We start from the raw sequence: 16867 nt of genomic DNA on the forward strand, positions 1-16867 counted from the left end.
ACAGCCCTCTGGCTATCCCGAAAGTAAGTAAATAAGCCCTTCCAGCCTTCAAAGCCAAATGCTCTACAAGCTCGTCTTCCTGGTGCAGGACCCCCAGGCTGGGGAGCCTGATTTGGAGCTCAGATCACCTGCTCATTGGGAAGATCCTCCCTTTTGTGGGTCACCCACCCCAGGGTATGGGTCTTGACTGTACCGTGTCTCCATCCCTCCTACGAGTCTCATTGTGGTTCCCTCTTTATATTTTTAGTTGTGGATGTTTTCTGCTGGCCTTCTGATTTTTCTCATCAATAGTTACTCTGTAAATAGTTGTAATTTTGGTGTGCCCTTGGGAGGAGGTGAGCTCAGGGTCTTCCCACCATTTTGGCCACACCGTGGTATGCTTGAATTTGAATCAGCCACTTTTGGTCTTCTGTCCATAATTTCACATAACATTTGGTATATATTAGATATTCAGTAAAGGTTTATTGAATACTTTTAGGCATCAATAAGTAACTGTAGATACTCTGGCTGCAGGGTTACACAGGCCTGTGGTCCCTGAAATCACATTCTTTAGGCTAAACTGCCAAGTAAATTAACATAGTACTTTTAGGGAGATGGCTATGCAGTGTGGGATGGAGAGGTTGAAAGGGATAATCCTCAGTGCGTCCTTCAGATAGGCTCAGTGTCCACTCAGGTGGGCCAGTGGCCTGGGGCTCGGGACCTGAGCAAGAATAGGTAGGGAGTCTAAGAGCTAATAAACAGTCCAATGCACGTATCCCAGGCCAGGAAGTGAGAGCCAGCCAATGTCACAGAAGATTAGAGTTTCTAGGCAGAATGAGAAGGCAGGTGAAGACCTGACAGAGGCACATGTTGAAGGTAGACTCTGAAGCAAATCCAAGATCACCTTGATTCTCTTCCTCCAGAGATGAGAAGATGCTCCCATTAGTGCTGGTCAGCCTAGTGCTGTTGAAGAGCATAGGCACTTAAAGTGTCCAAGATCTCTGTTATGGATTGAGTTGTGTCTCCCCAGAAGACACGTTAAAGACCTACCCCCCAGTACCTCAGAATATGACCTTATTTGGAAGTAGATTTTTTGCAGGTATAATTAATTAAGATAGGATCATACTGTAGTACGATGGCCCCTTAATCCAGCATAATTAATGTCAGTATAAGAAGAGGAGAAAACAGAGACACATAAGAAGACACCATGTGACGACAGAAGTGGGGAGATTGGAGTGATGCATCTGTTAGCAAAGGAAGCCAAAGATTGATGGCCACCACAAGAAGCTAGGGAGGAGCAAGAAAGGATTATCCTCTACAGGTTTCAGAGGGAGCACGGCCCTGCTGACATGTTCATTTTGGACTTCTAACCTCCAGAACTAAGAGAGAATAAGTTTCTGTTGTTTAAGTCACTCAGTTTGTGATACTTTGTAATGGCAGCCCTAAGAAACTAATACACTCTCTAAAGACAAATGCTGCTCTTCATCCACTTAGGAGCACTGACAGCTGTCTCTGGGGGTACCACACCCTCTGTGCAGATTTGGGTCTCTCCATAATTGCCATGGTAACTACCCACTTTGGACATTCAGATTCTTCCATACCTCTGGGATGTTACTCTTCCTGGATGGCTGAAGGCTAAGGAACATATGCCCGCAATTATCTAGGATAATGAACTTGCTCCACCCACAGAGAAAAACTTCCTGGATGCTCTCTTCACCGTAGATCCTCTCCCAGCCCCATGGCCTCTATTGTCATCCTCCTGCCACAGGAGCTCAGATGCATACATTTTCCCAAGAGTTACAAATTAAGTTCATAGTGTAAATCACTCTTCTTTCTGTATCCTGGAATGTAGCCTTAGGCATATGATATTACATCTTACTCTTGTAGTGAAGATTTTGACAAAGAAAAGGCCCACCAGAATACATTTTCTTTATTAATACTGAATATGTGAAAATAGAATAGTTTAGTACATTAAATATATACACGTAGATTGTTCTTTTAAAGAAATGGACCTTTACCGGAAATTCATTTAAGTGGTTTTGTATTCAGTGGGCTATATGTTCCTTTTTTTTTTTTTTTTTAACATCTTGATTGGAGTATAATTGCTTTACAATGGTGTGTTAGTTTCTGCTGTATAACAAAGTGAATCACCTATACGTATACATATATCCCCACATCCCCTCCCTCTTGCATCTCCCTCCCACCCTTCCTATCCCTCCCCTCTAGGTGGACACGAAGCACCGAGCTGATCTCACTGTGCTAGGCGGCTACTTCCCACTAGCTACGTATTTTACATTTGCTACTGTATATATGTCCATGCCACTCTCTCACTTCATCCCAGATTACCCTTCCCCATCCCCGTGTCCTCAAGTCCACTCTCTACATCTGCATCTATATTCCTGTCCTGCCTCTAGGTTCTTCAGAACCTTTTCTTTTTTTTTTTTAGATTCCATGTATATATGTTAGCATACGGTATTTTTTTTTCTCTTTCTGACTTACTTCACTCTGTATGACAATCTCTAGGTCCATCCACCTCACTACAAAAAACTCAAATTCATTTCTTTTTATGGCTGAGTACTATTCCATTGTATATATGTGCCACATCTTCTTTATCCATTCATCTGTCGATGGACATTTAGGTTGCTTCCATGTCCTGGCTATTGTAAATAGAGCTGCAATGAACATTGTGGTACATGACTCTTTTTGAATTATGGTGTTCTCAGGGTATATGCCCAGTAGTGGGATTGCTGGGTCATTGTGTTTCCATACAAATTGTGAATTTTTTTGTTCTAGTTCTGTGAAAAATGCCATTGGTGGTTTGATAGGGATTGCACTGAATCTGTAGATTGCTTTGGGTAGTATACTCATTTTCACAATGTTGATTCTTCCAATCCAAGAACATGGTATATCTCTACATCTGTTTGTTTCATCTTTAATTTCTTTAATCAGTGTCTTATAGTTTTCTGCATACAGGTCTTTTGTCTCCTTAGGTAGGTTTATTCCTAGGTATTTTATTCTTTTTGTTGCAATGGTAAATGGAAGTGTTTCCTTAATTTCTCTTTCAGATTTTTCATCATTACTGTGTAGGAATACAAGAGATTTCTGTGCATTAATTTTGTATCCTGCTACTTTACCAAATTCATTGATTAACTTTAGTAGATTTTTTTGTAGCATCTTTAGGATTCTCTATGTATAGTATCATGTCATCTGCAAACAGTGAAAGTTTTACTTCTTCTTTTCCGATTTGGATTCCTTTTATTTGTTTTTCTTCTCTAATTGCTGTGGCTAAAACTTCCAAAACTATGTTGAATAATAGTGGTGAGAGTGGACATCCTTGTTTTGTACCTGATCTTAGCAGAAATGCTTTCAGTTTTTCACCATTGAGAATGATGTTTGCTGTGGGTTTGTCATATATGGCCTTTATTATGTTGATGTAAGTTCCCTCTATGCCTACTTTCTGGACGGTATTTATCATAAATGGGTGTTGAATTTTGTCAAAAGCTTTTTCTGCATCTGTTGAGATGATCATATGGTTTTTATTCTTCAATTTGTTAATATGGTATATCACATTGATTGATTTGCTTATATTGAAGATTCCTTGCATTCCCAGGATAAACCCCACTTGTTCATTGTGTATGATCCTTTTAATGTACTGTTGGATTCTGTTTGCTAGTATTTTGTTGAGGATTTTTGCATCTATGTTCATCCATGATATTGGCCTGTAGTTTTCTTTCTTTATTAAGTCTTTGTCTGGTTTTGGTATCAAGATGATGGTGGCCTCATAGAATGAGTTTTGGATTATTACTCCCTCTACTATATTTTGGAAGAGTTTGAGAAGGATAGGTGTTAGCTCTTCTCTAAATGTTTGATAGAATTCACCTGTGAAGCCATCTGGTCCTGGGCTTTTATTTGTTGGAAGATTTTTAATCCCTGTTTCAATTTCAGTACTTGTGACTGGTCTATTTATATTTTCTGTTTCTTCCTGGTTCAGTCTCGGAAGGTAGTGCTTTTCTAAGAATTTGCCCATTTCTTCCAGGCTGTCCATTTTATTGGCATATAGTTGCTTGTAGTAATCTCTCATGATTCTTTGTATTTCTGCAGTGTCAGTTGTTACTTCTCCTTTTTCATCTAATTCTACTGATTTGAGTCTTCTCCCTTTTTTTCTTGATGAGTCCAGCTAATAGTTTATCAATTTTGTTTATCTTCTCAAAGAACCAGCTTTTAGTTTTATTGATCTTTGCTATCGTTTCCTTCATTTCTTTTTCATTTATTTCTGATCTGATCTTTATGATTTCTTTCCTTCTTCTAACTTTGGGGGTTTTTTGTTCTTCTGTCTCTAATTGCTTAGGTGTATGGTTAGGTTGTTTATCTGAGATGTTTCTTGTTTCTTGAAGTAGGATTATATTCCTATAAACTTCCCTCTTAGAACTGCTTTTGCTGCATCCCATAGGTTTTGGATTGTCATGTTTTCATTGTCATTTGTTTCTAGGTATTTTTTGATTTCCTCTTTGATTTCTTCAGTGATCTCTTGGTTATTGAGTCGTGTATTGTCTAGCCTCCATGTGTTTGTATTTTTTACAGATTTTTTCCTGTAATTGATTTCTAGTCTCATAGTGTTATGTTTGGAAAAGATGCTTCATACGATTTCAATTTTCTTAAGTTTACCGAGGCTTGATTTGTGAACCAAGATATGTCTATCCTGGAGAATGTTCCATGAGCACTTGAGAAGAAAGTTTATTCTGTTGTTTTTGGATGGAATGTCCTATAAATATCAATTAAGCCCATCTTGTATAATGTGTCATTTAAAGCTTGTGTTTCTCTTTTTATTTTCATTTTGGATGATCTGTCCATTGGTGAAAGTGGGGTGTTAAAGTCCCCTAGTATTATTGTGTTACTGTCGATTTCCCCTTTTATGGATGTTAGCATTTGCCTTTTGTATCGAGGTGCTCCTATGTTTGGTGCATAAATATTTACCATTGTTATATCTTCTTCTTGGATTGATCCCTTGATCATTATGAAGTGTCCTTCTTTGTCTCTTGTAATAGGCTTTATTTTAAAGTCTATTTTGTCTGATATGAGAATTGCTACTCCAGCTTTCTTTAGATTTCCATTTGCATGAATATCTTTTTCCATCCCCTCACTTTCAGTCTCTATGTGTCCGTAGGTCTGAAGTGGGTCTCTTGTAGACAGCATATATACGAGTCTTGTTTTGGTATCCATTCAGCCAGTCTATGTCTTTTCATTGGAGCATTTAATCCATTTACATTTAAGGTAGTTATTGATATGTGTGTTCCTATTACCATTTTCTTAATTGTTTTTGGTTTTTTATTGTAGGTCTTTTCCTTCTCTTGTGTTTCCTGCCTAGAGAAGTTCCTTTAGCATTTGTTGTAAAGCTGGTTTGGCGGTGCTGAATTCTCTTAGCTTCTGCTTGACTGTAAAGCTTTTTCTTTCTCTGTAGAATCTGAATGAGATCCTTGCTGGGTAGAGTAATTTTGCTGTAGGTTTTTCCCTTTCATCACTTTAAATATGTCCTGCCACTGCGTTTTGGCTTGCAGAGTTTCTGCTGAAAGATCAGCTGTTAACCTTATGGGTATTCCTTTATATGTTATTTGTTGCTTTTCCCTTGCTGCTTTTAATATTATTTCTTTGTATTTTATTTTTGATAATTTGATTAATATATGTCTTGGTGTGTTTCTCCTTGGATTTACCTGTATGTGACTCTCTGTGCTTCCTGGATTTGATTGACTATTTCCTCTCTCATATTAGGGAAGTTTTCATCTATTATCTCTTCAAATATTTTCTCAGTCCCTTTCTTTTTCTCTTCTTCTTCTGGGACCCCTATAATTCGAATGTTGGTGCATTTAATGTTGTCCCAGAAGTCTCTGAAACTGTCCTCAATTCTTTTCATTCTTTTTTCTTTATTCTGCTCTGTGGTAGTTATTTCCACTATTTTGTCTTCCAGGTCACTTATCCATTCTTCTGCCTCAGTTATTCTGCTATTGATTCCTTCTAGAGAATTTTTAATTTCATTTATTGTGGTGTTCATCATTGTTTGTTTGCTCTTTAGTTCTTCTAGGTCCTCATTAAACATTTCTTGTTTTTTCTCCCTTGTATTCCCAAGATTTTGGATCATCTTTACTATCATTACTCTGAATTCTTTTTCATGTAGACTGCCTCCTCATTTGTTTGGTCTGGTGGGTTTTTCTCTGTCTTCTCATTTTGCTTAACTTACTGTGTTTGGGGTCTCCTTTTTGCAGGCTGCAGGTTCGTAGTTCCTGTTGTTTTTGGTTTCTGCCCCCAGTGGGTAAGGTTGGTTCAGTGGGTTGTGTAGGTTTCCTGGTGGAGGGGACTGGTGCCTGTGTTCTGGTGGATGTGGCTGGATCTTGTCTTTCTGTTGGGCAGGACTGCGTCTGGTGGTGTGTTTTGGGGTGTCTGTGAACTTATTATGATTTTTGGCAGCCTCTCTGCTAATGGGTGGGGTTTTGTTCCTGTCTTGCTAGTTGTTTGGAATGGGGTGTCCAACATTGATGTTTGCTGGTCATTGAGTGGAGCTTGGTCTTAGTTTTGAGATGGAGATCTCTGGGAGAGCTCTCGCTGATTGATACATGGTCCCAGGAGGTCTCTGGTGTACCAAAGTCCTGAGCTCATCTCTCTCACCTCAGAGGCTCAGGCCTGACACATGGCTGGAGCACCAAATCCCTGTCAGCCACAGAGCTCAGAAGAAAAGGGAGGGGAAAAAGAAGAAAGAAAGAAAAAGAAATAAAATAAATAAAGTTATTAAAATAAAAAAAATTAAACTAAAAAAATTAAAAGGAAAAGAAAACACAGAACAACCAAACCAATAAACAAATCCACCAATGATAATGATATACTAAAAAAAAAAAAAAAAAACGGACAGACAGAACCCTAGGACTAATGGTAAAAGGAAACCTATACAGACAAAATCACAAAAAGGAGCATACATATACACACTCACAAAAAGGGAAAAAGGAAAAAAACAATATATATATATATAATAATAAAGGAAGAGAGCAACCAAATCAATAAACAAATCTACCAATGATGATAAGCTCTAAATACTAAACTGAGATAAACATAAAATCAGGAACAAATTAGATGAAGAAAGCAAACCCTAAGTCTACAGTTGCTCCCAAAGTCCACCACCTCAATTTTGGAATGATTTGTTGTCTATTCAGGTATTCCAGAGATGCAGGGTACATCAAGTTGATTGTGGAGATTTAATCCACTGCTCCTGGGGCTGCATGGAGAAATTTCCCTTTCTCTTCTTTGTTCACACAGCTCCTGAGGTTCAGCTTTGGTGTTGGCCCTGCCTCTGTGTGTAGGTTGCCCTCTCGTGTCTGTTCTTCACCCAGACAGGACGGGGTTAAAGAAGAGGCTGATTAGGGGGCTCTGGCTCACTCAGCCGGGGGTGGGAGGGGTATGGAATGTGAGGCAAGTCTGTGGTGGCAGAGGCCAGCATGATGTTGCAACAGCCTGAGTCGCACCACTTGTTCTCCCAGGGAAGTTGTTCCTGGATCACAGGACCCTGGCAGTGGCAGGCTGCACAGGCTCCCGGGAGGGATGGTGTGGATAGTGACCTGTGCTTGCACACAGGCTTCTTGGTGGCTGCAGCAGCAGCCTTAGCATTTCATGCCCATCTCTGGAGTCCGCGCTGATAGCCACAGCTCGCGCCCGTCTCTGGCGCTCGTTTAAGCGGTGCTCTGAATCTCCTCTCCTCACACGTACCGAAACAATGGTCTCTTACCTCTTAGGCATGTCCAGACTTTTTCCCAGACTCCCTCCCAGCTAGCTGTGGCACACTAGCCCCCTTCAGGCTGTGTTCACGCAGCCAACCCCAGTCCTCTCCCTGGGATCTGACCTCCGAAGCCTGAGCCTCAGCTCCCAGCACCCACCCATCCCGACGGGTGAGCAGACAAGCCTCTCAGGCTGGTGAGTGCTGGTTGGCACTGATCTTCTGTGAGGGAATCTCTCCTTTTGCCCTCTGCACCTCTTTTGCTGCCCTCTCCTCCGTGGCTCTGAAGCTTCCGCTGCCCACCCCCTATCTCCACCAGTGAAGGGGCTTCCTAGTGTGTGGAAACCTTTCCTCCTTCACAGCTCCCTCCCAGAGGTGCAGGTCCCGTCCCTATTCTTTTGTCTCTGTTTTTTCTTTTATGTTTTGCCCTACCCAGGTATGTGGGGAGTTTCTTGCCTTTTGGGAAGTCTGAGGTCTTCTGCCAGTGTTCAGTAGGTATTCTGTAGGAGTTGTTCCACATGTAGATGTATTTTTGATATATTTGTGGGGAGGAAGGTGATCTCCACGTCTTACTCTTCTGCCATCTTGAAGGTCCCCCCGTATATGTTCCTTCTGAGAAGCTGTAAACACATAGTCCTGAGGCAGCAGTACATAGCAGCTTGACAACTGATTATGACACATCATGCCTAGAACAATTGGTTAAATTCAGATCTTAAAGTGAATTTTTTGGTTTTAACAATAGTCTGGGTGACCTAGTTGACCTTGCATTTCTGTAAGGCTTGAATAACCCCATTGCTTATATTAAGAACTATCAAATAAAGAAAGGCTAGGAAGAGACCAAATCCAAATTAGACAATGAAGAGGGAAAAAAAGAAGTTAAGGCAAGTGAAAGGGTAAAAGGTGAAACTAACATACAAAAAATATAGGAAGGCCAGTTCCTATAAACAACAAGGATTTACTGTATAGCACAGGGAACTATATTCAATACCTTATAATAACCTATAATGGAGAAGAATCTGATATATATATATATATATATATATATATATATATATGTATATACATAACTGGATCACTTTGCTGTACAGCTGAAACTAATACAATATTGTAAATCAACTATACTTCAATAAATAAAAAGAAAGCCTGTTTCTTATTGAGGAAAGGCATATTACTAAGCAAAACTGATCTTTTATTGATTGCAAAGTTGTATGAAAATTATCCCAAAAGTAAAAGAAAAAAGAGCACGGCACACCTATCTCACCATTTGAGTGATAAATCAAGGAGCGGGGATTTGAGTCAGATCTGACTTGAGAAGCCATGATCTTGTCACCATGTGGAGCTATACATAGGGAAAAACTTATTCTTTTTTACTCCCTTTGTATTCTCTTTGGGAATAAAGTAACTCCTTGAGGGTCCTCTGTGCACTAAACTAATGTAAATATTTGGCTTCCCTGAATGCCAACTGCGATGGATGCAAACCATGAGTACTTCTGCCAGTAGGTGACTGACTGCATGTTCATGGCCTTGACACAGAGGCTGACTGGGATTTCCTTGAACTCCTAGGAGCTGAGGTGACCTACATGAACATGACTGCCTACAACAAGGGCCGGCTGCAGTCCTCCTTCTGGATTGTGGACAAACAGCATGTTTACATCGGCAGTGCTGGTTTGGACTGGCAGTCCCTGGGACAGGTAATCTTTTCATTACATAAAGTCAGTGTTATGTCAGCATCAAAACTACCATCTCCAAAAAAAAAAAGAAAACACAACAAATAAACCTACCACCTCCATAAAGCATTGAGTCACCTTTACTGTGGTTGAGGGAAATTAAACCTACAGCTTTTGTTATTTTGCATAGTTTTAGTAGGTTCACCTTCATTTAAAGTGAAATGATAAACCTTTCTTTGTTAGAATCATTTTACCAAAAGAACTGACTTTGCTTTAGCACTTGTATAACTCAGATGCTACTCCAAGATTCTTTAGAGCATGTTTGTGTGTAATTTATATTACACAAAGCTAAATTTTCAGGACGAGATCACATAATCTATGAGAAACAGGAAAACATATCAATTCAGTCTAGGATTACATATTGTAGAATAATAGTTTTATCCCTTTAATAAATCTTAAGATAAAGATGTCTTCATCTTTCTCTTTGCAAATAATTAACTTCAAATATCTTGAAAATACACTTGAACAGTCTTGTAATTTTCATGTATTTATTTGTGCCAGAGGTGATCCATGGAGGATTACAAATCACCTTCTTCCCATTTGTCAACTAGTGGCTGGAAGTTCTTCATCATTGGATGCATAAGAAGACTGACCAGTCAACCATGCATGCACAGAACCAGTACACAATGTTTTACCTGAGTTCTTTTAATATTAGGATCCCTGAAATGACATTGAATTCTACTGCACTTCTATTTATTCCTATGGGAAAAAAGCACACACAATGGCCGTAGCTTGAAAGACAACACCACATGGGATAAATCTGAGAGAGGGTAACATTATATTTGTACTGTTAGCTTCAGGCCTTTAACCATTTGCCTCCCAGTTTCCACTCTTTTCCTCTTTTCCTTCTTAAACTACCGTCTTTCATGACACATATTCCATCTAGTTTTCCTCTTTTAATGCATGAGGCAGATAAAAGTGCTCAGCTGTAAAAAAATGGGCAAATGAAATACTAAAAACCCAGTTATTGCCCTCTCCATGGAATAGTGTGTAGCCAAAGTACAACTTATCTAAGGTGGTTTTCTAGTTTTGCATGTGAAGAGGAGTCACAGTAGCCCAGTCTCAAGGGCCAAGTACTTGGTATCTCTAATAAGACAGTCTCCCTCCCCAGCAGAGGAGGGGACACTGAAAGAAAATTCCATAATTCATTTCGGGATGAAAGCACCATCAAAGATTATGACAAAACATTATTTTATATTTGCTCAGAAAATTAGGTGCTACCTACTGATACAAAAATGATTCTGAATAAAATAATAGTATAAATAATAATAATTGCAACAATAACTAGCTTATATTGAATGCAAGGTGTTGTTCTAAGCCATGTAAATGGATTATCTAATTAAAACCTCTCAATGATCCTATGAGGTAAATGCTATTATTGCATCCATTTTAAAGAAAAGTAGACTTCAGCCCAGAGTTGAGTTTCAGTATTGAATGTTTTAAGCAAATTTCTTCCAATATTAATTTTGATATGAAAAATATAAATTTTGATTCTGTTTATCTTGTGTCTGATGGCCCCTCAAACACACATATAAAAATAGTGATTACAGCAACATCGGCTTACCTCAGAAATAACAAGTAAGGCAATGATAGTATAAAGCCTCAATAATTTAGAATATTTAGAGAAAAATAGTCTAATTTATGGAACTGTCTGGGTCTATCTTTTGCTTTTTTTGTACTTACAAAATATTAACCAATAAGTATCTTTTGCCCAGAAATTTTCAGCTGGATCGCCCATATTAAATAGATAAAATTGATTCTGTAACAATATCAATTATATGTAAATTCTGCTAAGTAGTTTTTAAAAAATTTTTACTGGAGTAGAGTTGATTTATAATGTTGTATTAGTTTCTACTGTATAGCAAAGCAAATCAGTTATACATATAGATATATCCACTTTTTTTTAGATTCTTTTCCCATAGAGGTCATTAGAGAGTACTGAGTAGATTTCCCTGTGCTATACAGTAGGTCCTTATTATCTATTTTATATATAGTAGTGTGCATATGTCAATCCCAATCTCCCAGTTTATCCCTCCCCCTTCCCCCCCCTGGTAACCATAAGACTGTTTTCTACCTCTGTGACTATATTTATGTTTTGTAAATAAGTTCATTTGTACCATTTTTTTAGATTCCACGTATAAGCAATATCATGATATTTGTCTTTGTCTGGCTTACTTCACTCAGAATGAAAATCTCTAGGTCCATCCATGTTGATGTAAATGGCATTATTTTGTTCTTTTTTATGACTGAGTAATATTCCATTGTACATACGTACCACATCTTCTTCACCCATTCCTTTGTCGATGGACATTTAGGCTGCTTCGATGTCCTGGCTATTGTAAATAGTGTTGCAATGAACATTGAGGTGCATGTATCTTTTCAAATTATGGTTTTCTCCAGGTGTATGCCCAAGAGTAAGATTGCTGGATCATATGGTAGTTCTATTTTTAGTTTTTTAAGGAACCTCCATAATGTTCTCCATAGTGGCTGTACCAATTTACATTCCCACCAACAGTGTAGGAGTGTTTCCTTTTCTCCACACTCACTCCAGCATTTATTGTTTGTAGATTTTTTGATGATGGCCATTCTGACTGGTGTGAGGTAATACCTCATTGTAGTTTTGATTTACATTTCTCTAATAATGCAAATTATGAGATCTGATTTTTGTAGTGCAATAATTTATTATTATTATAGTGATGTTGAGCATCTTTTCATGTACTTTTTGGCCATCTATACATCTTCTTTGGAAAAATGTCTATTTATTTAGATCTTCCAGACATTTTTTTTTAAAGATTTATTGATTGATTGATTGATTGATTGCTATGTTGGTTCTTTGTTTCTGTGCGAGGGCTTTCTCTAGCTGCGGCAAGTGGGGGCCACTCTTCATCGCGGTGTGTGGGCCTCTCACCATCGCGGCCTCTCTTGTTGCGGAGCACAGGCTCCAGACGCGCAGGATCAGCAGTTGTGGCTCACAGGCCCAGTTGCTCCACGGCATGTGGGATCCTCCCAGACCAGGGCTCGAACCCATGTCCCCTGCATTAGCAGGCAGATTCTCAACCACTGTGCCACCAGGGAAGCCCCCTCCAGACATTTTTTGATTGGGTTGTTTGTTGTTGTTGTTTTTGTCATTATTGAGATGCATGAGCTGTTTGTATAGTTTGGAGATTAATCCCATGTCATTTGCTTCATCTGCAAATATTTTCTCCCATTCTGTGGGTTGCTCTTCATGTTGTTATTGTTTCCTTTGCTGTGCAAAACTTTAATTAGATCCCATTTGTTTATTTTTGTTTTTATTTTCATTACTCCAGAAGGAGAATCAAAAAAGATCTTGCTTCGACTTATGTCAGAGAGTGTTCTGCCTATGTTTTCCTCTAAGAGTTTTATAGCATCTGGCCTTACATTTAGGTCTTTAATCCATTTTGAGTTTATTTTTGTGTATGGTGTTATGGAGTGTTCTAATTTCATTCTTTTACATATAACTGCCCAGTTTTTCAAGCACCACTTATTAAAAAGACTGTCTTTTCTCCATTGTATATTCTTGCCTCCTTTGTCATAGATTAGTTGACCATAGGTGCGTGGGTTTACCTCTGGACTTTCTATCCTGTTCCATTGATCTATATTTCTGTTTTTGTGCCAGTACCATATTGTTTTGATGAATGTAGCTTTGCAGTATACTCTGAAGTCAGGGAGTCTGATTCCTCCAGCTCTGTTTTTCTTTCTCAAGATTGCTTTGGCTATTCAGGGTCTTTTGTGTTTCCACACAAACTTTAAGATTTTTTTTTTCTAGTTCTGTGCAAAATGTCATCGGTAATTTGACAGGGATTGCACTGAATCTGTAGATTGCTTTAGTCATTTGATAATATTGATTGTTCCAATCCAAGATCATGGTATATCTCTCCATCTGTGCTTGTCATCTTTGATTTCTTTCATCAGTATCTTATAGTTTTCTGAATATAAGTCTTTTGCCTCCTTAGGTAGGTTTATTACTAGGTATTTTATTCTTCTTGATGTGATGGTAAATGGGATTGTTTCCTTAATTTCTCTTTCTCATCTTTCATTGTTAGTGTATGGTAATGCAAGAGATTTCTGTGTATTGATTTTGTATCCTGCAACTTTACTGTATTCATTGATGAGCTCTTATAGTTTTCTGGTAGCATCTTTAGGATTTTCTATGTATAGTATCATGTCACCTGCAAACAGTGACAGTTTTACTTCTTTTCCAATTTGGATTCCTTTTGTTTCTTTTTCTTCTCTGATTGCTGTGGCTAGGACTTCCAAAACTATGTTGAATAAAAGTGGCTAGAGTGGACATCTTTGTCTTGTTCCTTATCTTAGAGGAAATGCTTTCAGTTTTTCAACATTGAGAATGATGTTTGCTGTGGGTTTGTCAGATATGGCCCTTATTATGTTGAGTTAGATTCCCTCTATGCAAACCTTCTGGAGAGTTTTCATCATAAATCGGTGTTGAATTTGGTCAAAAGCTTTTTCTGCATCTATTGAGATGATCATAAGTTTTTTATTCTTTAGTTTGTTAATGTGGTGTATCACATTGATTGATTTGCATATATTGAAGAATCCTTGCATCCCTGAGATAAATCCCACTTGATTATGGTGTATGATCCTTTTAATGTGTTGTTGGATTTAGTTTGCTAGTATTTTGTTGAGGAGTTTTGAGTCTATGTTCATCAGCGATATTGGCCTATAATTTTCTTTTTTTGTGGTGTCTTTGTTGGGTTTTGATATCAGTGTGATAGTGGCCTTGTAGAATGAGTTTGGGAGTGTTCCTTCCTCTGAAATTTTTTGGAAGAGCTTCAGAAGGATAGGTATTAACTCTTCTCTAAATGTTTGATAGAATTCACCTGTGAAACCATCTGGTCCTGGACTTTTGTTTGTTGGAAGTTTTAAAATCAGTTTCAATTTCAGTACTTACGATTGATGTGTTCATATTTTCTATTTCTTCCTGGTTCAGTCTTGGAAGGTTGTACCCTTCTAGAATTTGTCCATTTCTTCTAGGTTGTCCATTTTATTGGCATATAGTTGATTGTAGTAGTCTCTTATGATCCTTTGTATTTCTGTGGTGTTGGTTGTAACTTCTTTTTCATTTCTAATTTTATTGATTTGAGCCCTCTCCCTTTTTTTCTTGATGAATCTGGCTAAAGGTTTAACAATTTTGTTTATCTTTTCAAAGAATCAGCTTTTAGTTTTATTGATCTTTTCTATTATTTCCTTCATCTCTATTTCATTTATTTCTGCTCTCATCTTTACAATTACTTTCCTTTTACTAACTTTGGGTTTTGTTTGTTCTTCTTTCTCTAGTTGCTTTAGGTGTAAGGTTAGGTTGTTTATTTGTGATTTTTCTTGTTTCCTTAGGTAAGATTGTATTGCTATAAACTTCCCTCTTAGAACTGCTTTTGCTGCATCCCACAGGTTTTGGATTGTCATGTTTTCGTTGTCATTTGTCTCTAGGTATTTTTTTTATTTCCTTTTTGATTTCTTCAGTATCATTGGTTGTTTAGTAACATATTGTTCAGTCTCCAAGTGTTTGTGTTTTTTACAGTTTTTTTTTTCCTGTAGTATATTGCTAATCTAGTGTTGTGGTAGGAAAAGATGCTTGATATGATTTCAGTTTTCTTAAATTTTCCAAGGCTTGATTTGTGGCCCAATATGTGATTTATCCTGGAGAATGTTCCATGTGCACTTGAGAAGAAAGTGTATTTGGCTGCGTTCAGGTGGAATGTTCTATAAATATAAATTAAGTCCTTTTGGTCTAATGTTTCATTTAAGGCCTTTGTTTCCTTATTGACTTTCTGTCTGGATGATCTATCCAATGGTGTAAGTGGGGTGTTAAATTCCCCCACTAGTATTGTGTTACTGTTGATTTCCCCTTTGACGGCTGTTAGCATTTGGCTTATATATTGAAGTGCTCCTATGTTGGGTGCATATATATTTACAGTTGGTATATCTTCTTCTTGGGTTGGTCCCTTGATCATTATGTAGTGTCCTTCCTTATCTTTCTTTAACAGTCTTTATTTTAAAGTCTAATTTATCTGATATGAGTATTGCTACTCCAGCTTTCTTTTGACTTCCATTTGCATGGAATACCTTTTTCCACCCTCTCACTTTCAGTCTGTATGTGTCCTGAGATCTGAAGTTGGTCTGTTGTAGACAGCATATGTAAGTGTCTTGCTTTTGTATCCATTCAGCCAGTCTGTGTCTTTTGGTTGGACCACTTAATCCATTTACTTTTAAGGTAACTATCAATATGTATGTTCCTATTGACATTTTCTTAATTGTTGTGGATTTGTTTTTGTAGGTTTCTTTTCTTTCTCTTTTGTTCTCGTCTGTTGTGATTTGATGGCTATCTTTGGTGTTGTGTTTGGGTTGTTTTTTCTGTTTTGGTGTGTGCATCTACTGTAGTTTTTGGGTTTGCTGTTCCCATGAGGTTTTGATACAGCATTTTGTATTTGTATTATACAAGGTATTTTAAGTTGATGGTCTCTTTCCTGCCTAGAGAAGGTCCTTTAGCATTTGTTGTAAAGCTGGTTTGGTGGTGCTGAATTCTCTTTGCTTTTGCTTGTCTGTAAAGCTTTTGATTTCTCCATTGAATCTGAGTGAGAGCCTTGCTGGGTAGAGTGTTCTTGGTGGTAGGTTTTTCCCTTTCATCACTTTAAATATACCATGCCACTCCCTTCTGGCGTGAAGAGTTTTTGCTGAAAAATCAGTTGATAACCTTATGGGGATTCCCTTGTATGTTATTTGTTACTTTTCCCTTGTTGCTTTTAATATTTTTTATTTGTCTTTAATTTTTGTCAGTTTGATTAGTATGTGTCTCGGTGTGTTCATACTTGGGTTCATCCTGTATGGGACTCTCTGCACTTCCTGTACTTGAGTGACTGTTTCCTTTCTCATGTTAAAGAAGTTTTCAGCTATAATACCTTCAGATATTTTCTCAGGTCCTTTCTCTTTCTTTTCTCCTTCTGGGACCCCTATAATGCAAATGTTGGTACGTTTCACATTGTCCCAGACGTCTCTGAGACTTTCTTCATTTCTTTTCATTCTTGACACCCTATGTCAGGGGGTGTGTTTTGAGGTAGCTGTGAGCTCAGTATGACTTTAAGCAGCCTGTCTGCTGATGTGTGGGTCTGTGTTCCCACTCTGCTGGTTGTTTGGCTTGAGTTGTCCCAGCACTGGAGCCTGTAGGCTGTTGGGTAGGGCTGGGTCTTGGTACCAAAATGGGGACCTCCATTTTGGCACTGATCTATATCCCCTTAGGCCTCTACCACCAGTGTCCTTGCCTCCACAGTGAGCTAAAGCCGAACCTGCCTCCCCAGGAGACCCTCTAAGACCCCTACTTAGGTCTAGCCCCAGTTCCTATGGAGGTATTGCTTTGTCCTGGGTCCCAGTGCAC

General features: G+C 38.3%; 1 protein-coding gene across 5 annotated transcripts in view; it reads left to right on the forward strand.

Moving 5' to 3' along the window:
• The window catches only part of PLD5 (phospholipase D family member 5), a 480564-nt gene that overhangs the window by 360824 nt on the left and 102873 nt on the right, over positions 1 to 16867 (forward strand). For 4 of the 5 annotated variants that reach the window (XM_057535040.1, XM_057535048.1, XM_057535056.1 and 1 more), the window contains one exon: positions 9296 to 9423. The exons of the other annotated variant lie outside the window; for it this stretch is intronic. In XM_057535040.1, the coding sequence (XP_057391023.1) occupies positions 9296 to 9423 (128 nt within the window). The remainder of the gene's footprint in view (positions 1 to 9295; positions 9424 to 16867) is intronic. 5 annotated transcript variants of the gene reach the window in all.

This window comes from Balaenoptera acutorostrata, chromosome 1 (assembly GCF_949987535.1).
Source record: "Balaenoptera acutorostrata chromosome 1, mBalAcu1.1, whole genome shotgun sequence".
NCBI classification, from domain to species: domain Eukaryota; kingdom Metazoa; phylum Chordata; class Mammalia; order Artiodactyla; family Balaenopteridae; genus Balaenoptera; species Balaenoptera acutorostrata.